At 32.5% G+C, this 13,143-nt stretch overlaps 1 protein-coding gene across 9 annotated transcripts in view; it reads left to right on the forward strand.

The window, feature by feature from the left end:
• The window catches only part of LOC106073399 (ras-specific guanine nucleotide-releasing factor 2-like), a 189,979-nt gene that overhangs the window by 126,085 nt on the left and 50,751 nt on the right, over nucleotides 1-13,143 (forward strand). For 7 of the 9 annotated variants that reach the window (XM_056024538.1, XM_056024471.1, XM_056024509.1 and 4 more), the window contains 7 exons: nucleotides 1,133-1,225; nucleotides 5,417-5,532; nucleotides 5,635-5,772; nucleotides 5,954-6,033; nucleotides 7,293-7,486; nucleotides 8,117-8,227; nucleotides 9,329-9,446. In XM_056024538.1, the coding sequence (XP_055880513.1) occupies nucleotides 1,133-1,225; nucleotides 5,417-5,532; nucleotides 5,635-5,772; nucleotides 5,954-6,033; nucleotides 7,293-7,486; nucleotides 8,117-8,227; nucleotides 9,329-9,446 (850 nt within the window). The remainder of the gene's footprint in view (nucleotides 1-1,132; nucleotides 1,226-5,416; nucleotides 5,533-5,634; nucleotides 5,773-5,953; nucleotides 6,034-7,292; nucleotides 7,487-8,116; nucleotides 8,228-9,328; nucleotides 9,447-13,143) is intronic. The other 2 variants (XM_056024495.1, XM_056024529.1) reach the window with 1 other exon arrangement.

The raw sequence follows: 13,143 nt of genomic DNA on the forward strand, positions 1-13,143 counted from the left end.
GAACCCGGGACCATCGATAAATCTGAACGATAGTCCAGCGCGCAAACCGCACGACCAGGCAGCCATCCTTTAGTCGTAGCATGCAGAATAATAAATGTGCCTTCATCTTTGTGTCGTTCTGCGCATTTGATCACGTTGTATATCTCTAATGGAAGTTATGGCTTAGTGTTTTATGTAAATCTAGTATTGCTAATTTAGTTTTCAGTATTCTGTCCTGAAGCGTCTCTAAGTTTAGTGATTTTACTAATGGTTTTACTCTAGTCAAATATGAAGCTAATATAGGCCCAAGCTAACAGACTTGCTATTATAGTCACATACGAGGCGTAGGTAAAGTAAGTAATGAGAGTGGGAAAACAGGAAGTTACAAATACTAAACAAAACAATCGAGAAAGTTTCGATTTGTATAGGTATTACAGTTCTAGGAAGCTGTATTTACATAGTAGAGTAGAGGAAGTTGGAAAGGGTTCGAAGTTCAACTGTTATTTTAATTCGAACTCATTGACTTACTCACGTGAACTCCAGGGGGAGCATAGGGTCGCAACCACACCTCTCCGTCGAACTCTGTTCTGAGTAGCTTTCTTCATCTGCTCCCATGTCATTCCAGTATCCTCGACTGCTTCGACCACGACTGACCTCTTCCAGGTTTGCTTGGGTCTACCTACTTTTTCCTCTTTCTTTGCGGATTCCAATCAAGTGCCTTCCTTGCAGCGTTGGTAGTTGGTTTTCGCAGGGTGTGTCCTATCCAGCACCACTTTCACTTTTTGATTATCTTGAACTAAAGGTTTTTGCCTTCTCTCCCACAAGTTGACAGTAATTATCTTTTCCTAGCACCTAATTCCTAATATCCGCCGCAGATGCCAGCTAACATAGGTCTGGAGCATAGACATAATAGATCTATTATCTCAGTCTGTATATAGGTCTATGGTCTAGAGTTTTTCCATATTTAGATCTAGTTCTAGATCTAGACTATGGGAAGCTATTATTGTTATTGCTACCCTATTGTGTATCGGGTAATCTACTAGATCTAGATCTACATTTAGAATCTAAATCTACATGTTCATTTTTTTTATTTTATATAGATCTATAATGATTTTTGTATCTCATTAAAACATTTTGGTTTCCTTCTTTTCAGCTCCAAAAGTTTAAAAAAGAGGTCTATGGTAATCACTGCAAAGTTGACGAAGAAACAGACGACTTGAAGAAAATAAAAAAGGTTGCAGTCTCAGTGGGTCTTTCATTTACTCTTTCTCTGCCTGTTCTAGCTACCTCCTTCATTTTGTTGTGTCTAGTCTAGTACCAATTTGGAAGGCAGGCAAATAATTTCAATTGCCAGTTTTAATTGTTTTTTGTAATTATTTTATATGGAGTCTAGCTCTATACTGTATTACTATTACTAGAGGCTTCTAGATCTATATGGTATATCTAAAATCTGGATAAATAATAGGCTATATAGTATACTGGAGAATAATGTAGGTAAAATATGAATCTAGATTATATCTATAATCTAGAGCTACATTTAATAGATAGAAGTTAAAACATTAAAAAAAAACAGCAACTAAATCTAGTCTACAGAGTCAAGTAGGCCTACTATATAGATTTATAGCTATATCTAGATAAATATAGATCTATCTATGATCTGGATCTACAATCAATGGCTAGATATCTAGATTTTAGATCTTTTGTCCAAGGGATCTGTATCTAGTAACTCTATAGCCTACAATTTGTAGTAGAAATCAATATAGAGATTTAGATTTATTTAAGATCTAGAATCTATTTATCTATTGTATAGGCTACTATTATTTTAAAATTAAGGTCAACATAATGATATATTCTGATGTAATCTATTATCTATATAATCTAGATTAGATGTCAAATGTAGACTTTTTTTCAAAAGAGATTACCCTTTTGAATATATCTTGACCTACTGGTAGGCTCAAGATTTAGATTAAATTATATTTAGTATCTAAATTTACCATCATTGTGATGTAGGGTGTATTATTAAAATAACATAATCTAGATTTATTTCTTTGAAAATAAGATTTAATTTAACTGGTCTAGTGATTGCATGGCCCTATACATTTTGTTAAAATAACCATTTGGGATAATATCTTAAACTTAGCAAGTGTCAGAATTGTAATGATGTTCCTCAGAACCCTAGATTTTATATTATTTGTTGGAATGCTGCCTGCCTTTCCAACAGCCAACACCAAACACTTTCTTCTGAATCTGTGAATTCACAGCAGTTGTGCTAGATGAACACTAATTGTTTCAATAGATAGTTTATTAATTTTTTAGTCATATAGTCACACTTATATATTACAGCAACGTTTAAGAGACATACAAAAACACTGGCTGTGTAGTCTATGTTGAACTATATATTCTACTCCTAAACAATAATATATACAATAAAAAAGAGCTGAATTATTTCACTTGACTTTTGTTTAACTTTGCTATTTAGAACAATTTTTTTCTTTTTTACTTCATCTTAGCAGTTTGTGTTACTTTCAAGATTGATATTTAAGTCTTTCTTTAAATACAAAGAATTATATATCAAGGTTAATTCCCTCTCATCCCTTAAAAAATAATTCTAAATGGTATTTCTGTAGAATAGAAAAGATGTTTTGAAACTGTCTCATATTACTTATAGCTTTTTAAACATGCTTAGCATATATATATATTTAATAGGATAAATTATCAATCTACACCTTTTTGAATTTTTTTTTTATAAACTTGTGCTAATTTATATTTAAAAAAAAAGTTCTATAAATATATAATATGTATTATATTGTTTGCGACTGCTTTTGATTTGAATTTTCGGCTAGCTAGCTATACAAATTTAGAGTTGATTCCCTTAAATGGATTGTTTCATTCTACTCTCAGTGCAGTTAGAAACAAGTATCTCAATTATCTCATCGTCATTTAATTCACATTCTATTTATTAGTATTTATTTTTTTTATTCTAAGCAATGACATAAAACATTTTGGGCTAAAACATCATTATATAAAAAGAAAATATTTTTTGGGGCTATGAGTTAAAAAAAAAATACTTTGTAAGTAATATTAAATATTCATTCAAATTTTATACACTAAATTTTACAATGATTCATGAATTATCATTACTACATAATTAATAGTGGGCTTTTCATAACCTACCATATTTACTCATTATTAGTGTCCATTTATCAATGAAGATTTTATGGAAACCCTCCTTGCCTTTTAATTGTTGATAGGCTTCAGCTAATACATTTTATTTTCTGTTCACTGTTTCCCTCTTGCCAGTTTTTATCGGTGAGTTGTGTTTTGTATGTTAACGAGACTATTTCCAATAGCTGTTCACTGCTTTATATCTCTGTGTCAGCAAGTAGCCTTGACCTTGGTCTGTGCCACTAGTTTCAGTTTTCATCTTATTTCAGTACTTATTACATAAAAAAAAAAGGGTTTCGGCTCTTTTAATAATTCTTTTCTTTATAAAAAAAAATGATTAAGGCACGAAAACAAAACAACACCAAACATGATAAAATTGTTTGGCGATTGTGTTAACAACTTTTATTTACAAATATTTAAAATATTAGCATATAGTGCATAAACTTTCATGTCTGTTTGGGGGAACATTGTTACCATCATGATTGATTGCTATTATTGGTGATAAAGTATTGAAAAGATGAAAATAAGAGTCATTTAGCTGTCAGAACAAAAATGTCTTTGTTACTGTTGGTTTGTCACCCATTTTTGTACAAGGAAAGCTGCCATTCACTTCCTAATGATGTTGATGTCCGAAAAGAAGTGTATTCAGTTTCTGTCAGTGGTTATGTTTCACAACTAGAGATGTCTTTGTCCTCTTATCTTTAGTTCGTTTAAGCACCTTCCTGTTCAGTTGTGCCTATAAAGCTCTGTAGTTATTTTTTTTTTTTTTTGCATGTGCAGATCCTTAAATAAATCATTGTACCTTTTAATTCTATAATAAATACAATAATAATATATTCACCATAATTTTAAAATTAAATTACACAAAAGTGTATAGAAATTATTTTAACTAAAAAAATGATCAAAATTGATTTTAAAAAATATTGATATCGTAATATAAAAAACACACCTTTAAATAAGAAATAACATATTTTATGTACAGTACAAAGGATCTAAGAAGAAAATCTTTTTTGTTTCACATTGGTCATAGGTCAGTGTTGTCATTTGGATGTCTCCTAAGGCAAGGGGGGATAAAAGCAAAAATCTAACCAGGAAACCAATTTTCTGGGATTGAGACCCATGACAATTTTTAAGGGGATAAGTTCCATAACTCCTTTTCAATATGCCTTTTGTTTTCTTCATACACACAAGTCGTTATACTGCAATCACTGTAAGCACTTTAATTAGTTAAAAGACCATGAACACTTTTGAACAATGGAGTAAGATGAAACAATCCAAAAATGCTTTTTATCCTCTCTTCAGAAGTGAACTTTTTTTTTTCTTTCCAACCAATTCACTAAAAGTAGATAATATTTTCAAATGAGTACACTGATAATTAGATGCATCATCACAGCAGCACTCTTTCATCTGCAGGCCGCACCACATGCATTTGTCTATGCCTGAATTAAGGAGCAACCAGTCTTATCTAAATAGGACATTTGATATGTTTTTTTTTTGTTAAATGCATCATTGAGAAGTCTATATGTGTAGTTTTTTTTACTCTATGAGGAAATGGTGCAATTTCTGTGTGTTCTAATAATTTAGAAATAGAACAGCACTAGTAGCTTTTTTGTTTTCAGTTCCAATAATTTCATGTCCATTCAGTTCAAACAAAGATTGAGTCTTATTATTCCTTTTTTTTTTGTTCAATTTTTTTTTGTAAGTAATCATACAGTGAAATAAAAAAAAAGCTTGTAAGAATGGTTTCTAAACATCAAACTATTTAGTTTAAATAACTAAATAGGTATTTTGAATTGCTCTAATACTTAGGCTTAAATTAAAATTCTGTTAGGCACATTAGGTTGAAATACTGATTTTATAAAATAGAATCTCACAATGTAAAATAATAATTTATTTTCTTTGAGTTGGATGTACCTTATTAGGATTGAACTGGTGTGGAAACAAATAAAGGATTTCTGCTTTTAAGTTAAATGATGTCTATATTTTAAAGGAAATAACTTTATTATTTAATTGTTTATTATAGAAACGAATTAAAACCTAGACAAAATTATTTATGTCACATGCCTTTATCTTTGGAAAAAAAAGTCTGATTTATACATTAATATTTTTTGATGTACATTTGAAAAGCATAAATAACATAAGTATTCTGAACTCAAATTCTGAAGCCTCATTGATTTAGATTTAATTCAAATTTTTCTTAAATTTATGAACATTTATCAACAACTATGGAGACAAAGCACTGGTGCGCTTTTTTCTCTTGTATTGTTTATAGGTGCAAAGTTTCTTTAGAGGCTGGTTGTGCCGTAGACGATGGAAGCAGATTGTTGAGCTGTACATAAGATCTCCACACGCAGAGAGCATGCGCAAGCGAAACAGTATTGTTTTTAGGTATATGAAATAAAAATATCACTTTTTTTTTCAGTAAGTCTAATTAAGAACTCATTTTGTTGTAATTATTTTAAGTGCTAACTCAACTTATTTATAACATAGTATGGTTGAGTGTGAGGAAGAGTACAACAGGCAGCTTTCTTGCTTAGTTACATGCTTCTTGAGACCTCTCAGAATGGCTGCTAGCTCCAAAAAGCCACCAATTTCTCACGAAGATGTTAATTCCATTTTTCTAAACAGGTATGTATGAGAATATTTATTTCTAATATTACACACAACTAAAATACTTCTATGATCTGTAGTAACGAATAATTGTGAAAGTAAACAACATTTTTTTAGCTTCTCAATAAAAAAAATATTTTTCTTCAAAATTTAGTTCACTGTTTATTTTATGATGAGATTTTTCTTTTTTTTTCTCTAGCGAAACTCTTCTATTTCTTCATCAAATATTTCTGAAAGGTTTAACTGCTAGACTGGAAAATTGGCCAACTTTAGTTTTAGGTAAGGTCTTACATAATAATAATAATAAGGCTTGTCTTTGAGTCTGAAGATTAATGAGGAATGCAATATTTCCCACAGCTATTCAGCCACACCTGTGACCTACATATTTTGCCAAATCCAGCGCAGGCATAAACATTGTCTGCCTAAGCTGATCTTTATAACGTTTCCATGGGGCACCTCTGTTATGTCGACCACCTACCTATCCACTGTCTTTGTGGACCTCACCAAGGCTTTCGACATGGTCAGTCTTGATGACTTTTGGAGGATTTTGACCAGGCTTGAATGCCCACCTACATTCCTATTCATTCTCAAGCAGTTTCATGTGGGACAAAAAGGCCAGATTAGACACAATGGTGACCTGTCTGATCACTTCCAAATAGGTCTTATATATATCTTTTGAAAATAATAAACCAGAGTTATATAGTTGTCCATCATAAGATGATGATGACCACTTTTGTTATTCAAGGGTAGTTGTAGGGGATATGTATGTCTAATTGACTTGCGCTAAGATTTGATAAAAACAAAGAAAATTCATGCAACACTTTGACCTCTTGCCCTAAAGCCCATCCTTTTAGTGTAGCAAGTTGTGTTCATTTTACATCCAGGGGCGATTTGTCTGCGGTGAATTATCATGAACTTTCCACAGTGCTTGACTGCTGATTACCTTTCTGTCCATTTATTCTTGTAGGGTGAAATTTCACACTGGCAACACAGCCAGACCTCAGATGCTAGGGTTAACAAAACCAGCATGTAACAATGCTGAACAATAATACATTTCAAAGTTCTTCCACAGAAAATAATATTGTAGACTTTCTCATTTTAACATTCCTCTGGAATTAAATTTGAACAAAATAATAAAATGTAATAATGAAAAACAGTTGTTCTCATTATTAATAAATAACATTTTAACTCATGTTTGTTTTGAATCTTATCTCATCAGTTTAAAATGTGTATTGTTTTTTAATTCTAAAAAGATGAATAACTAAAGAAATAGCTAAAATGTGAATGTAATAAGAGATTTTAAAAATTGTATTGAGATGTTCAGTTATGTTAGATCACAATGCTTTCCAAGGGTGAGAAGCAACTTAGGAATAAAATTATCATTTTTATCAGTTGTTTCCCTTTGAATAAACTAAAAAAAAATCAAAAAAAATAAATCTAAGCACTTTTCAACCAAACCTTCTCATTTGAATAAAGGTCTTTTGTTTTTTGTTTAAAATGCTAAGATTGGAATAATATACTTTCAATTTTCCTAACAGGGGATTTGTTTGACATGCTGTTGCCTATGTTGAGTATTTACCAAGAGTACGTTAGGAATCATCACTACAGTCTACAGGTGCTGGCGGAGTACAAACAGAAGTTTGAGTTCAATAACCTGCTCAAAAGGTATGAGGAGAAGCCTGCCTGTGAGGGCCGCACACTGGAAACATTTCTCACTTATCCTATGCATCAGGTCAGAGCTCTTCAGTTTTGTGCCTATTTTAGTTTTATTTTAGCTAAGATAATTAAGATATCACAGAATTAGTTGGTTAACCATTACATACTAAAGTGTACTTTATAAAATGTATTTCATAAAAAAAAAGTTATTTTTATTCTTTACAAGCACAGTATTTTAACTTTTATGAGAGTATGCTAGGGTTGGGGGCTGATGTGGGAGAAGTAAAAAGTTTTTTTTGTGTCTTTTATTATGCTAGAAAACAAGCTAAAAAACAAAAATAAAATGTACAGTTTACACATTTATTTTAAAATACATCCTTTTTTAACAGCGTTCATAGTAACTAAAGGAAGAATATATAGAGTCCTTCTGACTTTAGTTGACCTACATGGCTTCCTTTCACAAAATTGTTTTTCAAGAAAGTTAAATTTGTTTGAGCATTTTTTAATAAATTAGCTGTAATATTTGAATAAATCAATGTAGGTAGGAATGCATAGCACATGAAATACTGAACTCTTTCTTTGTCTTCAGACTTGATGACAAGCCTTATTATTATTATTATTATATTAACAAATCCTAGCTGTTAACAACAAACTCTTTGATAAGATTTTAAAAGATATTTTTAAAAAGTCTTTTTGTTACTTCTAGATTCCACGATACATTATAACATTACACGAACTTCTGGCGCACACTCCACATGATCACGTTGAAAGAGAAAGCCTTGAATTTGCTAAAAGTAAACTTGAAGAACTTTCACGGGTAAGAATAAAAAATAAATGTTAACTTGAAAAAGTTGTTCCATTTTTCATATATTGTTAGTATTTTATTGGAACACAATCTGAGTATAAAATAAACTACATTGCCAAGATCGTTTGTCCTAAAGTTAAGTTATTCGTCTGTAGGTTATAAGTTTCTGATTGTTTTAGAGGTTGTGTGCATTCCTCTAATGATAGGATGATTATCTTAATCACTAAGCAATGTCTGTTACATTAAATAATATAATAGCAAGATATTGTTACATTTGTTGTATATATTATGTAAATGATCTATGCTCCTGTAGCTGATAAAAAAATGAAAGATTTAAAAAAATGTTTATAAATATATTCATTTTTCAAATCTCTAATTCTGCCAACATTCATAGAATCATTGACATTCATTTACAATATAATTCAGTATTGTGGCGTTTTGGACCAACTTTAAAAATCAGAACTGAGTGGATACTTTATCTTTTAATCTACAGAAATTTGATCTATACATAATAATAAGAAAAACTAAAGATGTTTTTCAGGCCACAAGACACCTGACTTCTTTGATGGTCCTATGAAGTAATACATTACTTCTATGATGATCCTATTAAGTAATAAATTACTTCTATGATGGTCCTATGAAGTAATACATTACTTCTATGATGGTCCTATGAAGTAATAAATTACTTCTATGATGGTCCTATGAAGTGATACATTACTTCTATGATGGTCCTATGAAGTAATAAATTACTTCTATGATGGTCCTATGAAGTAATACATTACTTCTATGATGGTCCTATGAAGTAATAAATTACTTCTATGATGGTCCTATGAAGTAATACATTACTTCTATGATGGTCCTATGAAGTAATAAATTACTTCTATGATGGTCCTATGAAGTAATACATTACTTCTATGATGGTCCTATGAAGTAATAAATTACTTCTATGATGGTCCTATGAAGTAATAGATTACTTCTATGATGGTCCTATGAAGTAATAGATTACTTCTATGATGGTCCTATGAAGTAATAAGCTTTAGCCCCTCCCTCCCCCAACCCTTTTGTGTCCCCTACTTAATAGTTCAGTACATACATTTTGTCACTAATTTTCAGGTCATGCATGATGAAGTCAGTGAAACTGAAAATATTCGCAAAAATCTGGCTATTGAACGGATGATAGTTGAAGGCTGTGACATCCTTCTGGATGTAAATCAGACATTTGTCAGACAAGGTAAGAAGCTTTTTTGTTTTTATTATCAATAGGTTTAGTTTTTAAAAGTTTTAATTTAAAAATATTTTTTTTTATAAAACCTATTGATGTTACAGTCTTGTGAAATCATTATAACTGAGTTCCTGGTCGCAGTATGGGACTTACATTCTACATGTATATTTACAATGTTTATGAACACCAAAATCAAATAACTGAGATGATTATTTCTTTTTAATGTATATGTACACTTATACACTCAAAGTCTCATTGTAAACATTTCTTGGAACTCTCATGAAATATGGAATTATAAGAAGATTCAATTTTCAATGGATCAACTTCCCTATTCAGTTCCAAATGTCTATGTTATCTCAATAAATTCTTCACTGCTTACAAACTATTTTCTAAGTTTTTCTGGTTAGGGATTGTTTTGTTGATCTCTCCTCTCTTTGCTTCCTGTAGTTTCTGAATCAGGTGATGACACTAGGGACACTTGAATCTTGTATAATACTCATCTAGAGTTTCATTATCACATTTTTCATAAAATTTTTGATTTTTTAAAAAGTACAACTTTCTATTAACCTTTCATTGTTGATGTGTCACTATTGTCCAATATTACTTAATACAGTAGTTCTCAGGGGTCCGCAAGATGAGCAAAAGGGGTCCGCAGAAGCATGAAAATTATAAACATTTTCTTTGCTAAAAGCCACTTGGATATTCTCGACTGGATATCAAAACCTTTAGGAATGAATAAACTCAGAACCCAATCACAGATGAATCTATACTAATAGAGGAGCAGTTTTTTTTAAATATCCACAAACGAGGAACCTAAGCCAATGTCTAAACAATGATACCACAAATTCTGATTACAAAAACATGATACCAATTTTATAGTCTGCATCATCAGACATTGTGCAGAAGTTAACAGCTTTTCCATCTTCTTATTTGGTACAACAAGGATACATTGCCATAGCCTCATCACATTTGTGCTAGTTGAAATTTGAATTTTCTTCTTACAAACATTGAGTAAAACAAACATGCAATCATAAAATCTTACCAACCTCACCTAATTTTTTTAAATTTTTAACATAAGTTATAATCTCAAAAACACTTCAAGGAATTTTTTTTTTTTTTTTTTTTTTTTTTTTTTTTTTTTTTAAAATATTTGTACATTTTATAATATGCATTTATGTTGCATTTTCACATAGGGTTCTGTGGGCTAGTTTAGACTTTAAAAAGGTCCCTGGGTCAAAATAAAATTTGAGAACCTCTGGCTTAATAGAATACACTGAGTCAGTGGCAAGTGGTGATTAGCAACAAAATTCTGAGTCCTATTTTTGTCTTTAGAGTTGAAAGTTGAAAGGGACATTCAGTGTTTCTGTTCCGCCCCTGCTAATACGTTTTGATTTACTACAAACCCAAAGATGTTTAAAAAAAAGTCTTATCAGTAAACATCTCTCTTGGATGGATGTCTTGTGGAATGGTTAGTAATCAAAACTCTTGATGTTCCTGGGTTAGAACCCCGCTGGCCTACATCCGCTGCTGTCTCGCGGGAGGTTTGGGCTAAGATGTAATAAACTTCAGCAACATCTGAAACATGTAAAACAAAACTTTTTTTTTCTTCTGTGGCATTTTACGTCCTTTCCCATTGCAACTTCTTGTGTGACAAAAGAGGCCAATTCTTGATACACAGCTGCGGTCGCAGGTTTGGGCATATGTAATCACCAGGCGCCGCCGTTGCATTTTCACCCTTCTTTCTGCTTCTGTTGTGTATGGCATCTGCAATCCGAGACCCTTCCTTTATGCTCTCTCTCCATGTGGATCCATCCAGTGCTACTTTTTCCCAGCTGCTAGTGTCAATTTTGAATAGCTTCATGTCGCGTTTGCATACATCTGTATACCTAAAAGTGGGCGACCAGCGGCTCTCCTGCCTTCTATTAGATCGCCATACAGAATGTCTTGTGGAAGTCGACCTACTGGCATTCTACGATTGTGGCAAAGCCAGCCAAGGCGTCTGCTGCTGATAACACAGCGGATGACCTGGCACCTTGCTCTTCGTAGCACTTCCATTGGTTATCTTATCTTGCCACCTTATTTTAAAGATCCGCCTTAGGCATCGGAGGTGGAAGACATTCAGCTTTTTTTCCTGCCATGAGTAGGTTGACCATGCTTCACTTTCGTATAGCAAAGTTCACATCACACAGGGCTTTAGTATTGTTAGTCAGCAATATGTTGTCCCAGACTCTTCTTATCAACTTAAAAACTAGAGCAGTTGTTACACATTTATAATCATTAGATCGCTGTCTGATATTTGTTGACCAGTTCTAAGTGGTCATCTCTTTCCTTTAATCCTTAAAGAGCCAAACTCACTGTGAAGCTGACCACTTCCCTCCATACTCTGGTCATGTCTATCTTTGGAGGATTTCATTCATTGCATTCTAGCGCGTGTTGGCATTCAGTTCTTGTACACTAGCTGCATTGCTATGTGAATAGCTTCTTTTTCCTCTCTCTGTCTCTCTCTCTCTCTCTCCCTCCCTCCGTTCCATTTCAACAACCTATACAATTGTATTAATAAAGATAAACACACATACACACACACACTGGGAGGATCTGTTACGGGGCACTGACTTATAAATTCATCATCATCTGTCCGTCTGTCCCTTGACTTTGGTCGTAGGGGTGCTGTGACAGTTCACGTGTTATGAGTTACTATCGTATGCAGTAGTCTATAGTTCCCCTGGTAATGCAATAGTCTCAGATGACGTGTCTAAGTACTTTACATTATTGGATTGGTTGATTTGTCGCAAGATCCCATGATTTTCCCCACCACAAAGTCATTTTCAAATCCATTAAAAACCTTAAGCACTTACAAACGTGACCAAACGTGGATAGAAAAAAGAAGCGTAAAGAAGAACAATGAGATATCAAAAGCGAAGAATTGCTGAAATCCTTGGCCGAGGACTATAATAAAATTGCTAATCTATTCCTCGCCAGATTGACAAAACTGATTCATGAACCTTGTTGAACTTCATGATGATATTGTTCATTTATATTGTCCACGTTCAGAAACGAAGACACGCTAACGCATATCCACAAGATGGAGTCTTTAACTCTCACATTCCTGAATGTCTTTGTCAAAGTAAGTGGCTCTACACTTGCAAACTTAACAGTAATATCTTGCAACCCAGTTGACGTGGACTTCAAGTGTTGAAAACAAGACGATGAACACACTGTTGTGACGATGGTGATATGCAGGCGATAGCAAATTGTGTTTATCTTGTAATAACTGTCCAAAGACTGAATTGTAAAGAGGTGCAATTCATTGACAGGGTCATGTTATGAGTTAATCAGCTTGGTTTATAAATGTGTGCTTACGCTGTAATTGTACACAGATAACTTGGGGAAAGGTTTCTGCTCGTTGAAATGTGTAAGGAATGGTGGAAAAACTAAGAAGACTTACACGTTTTCACATTAAAAACTGTTTTCATTAGAAATTAATTTGGTCGGAATCTTTTACCGGGGGTAGTTTGTTGATGAGGGATCTTCTTACGCCTAGATATATTATTGTATATAGTGCAAGGAACTTTTGGTTGGTCTATTTTCAAGTGTTATGCTTTACTATTTTAGTAATATCAAATAGTTTCAAAAGCATTAAATTCATTCAATTCAAAATAATTAAGGTTGAGATTGTATTGTAGATTTTGTGGGTATATGTTGAGAT

This window comes from Biomphalaria glabrata, chromosome 1, assembly GCF_947242115.1.
Source record: "Biomphalaria glabrata chromosome 1, xgBioGlab47.1, whole genome shotgun sequence".
Lineage (NCBI taxonomy): Eukaryota > Metazoa > Mollusca > Gastropoda > Planorbidae > Biomphalaria > Biomphalaria glabrata.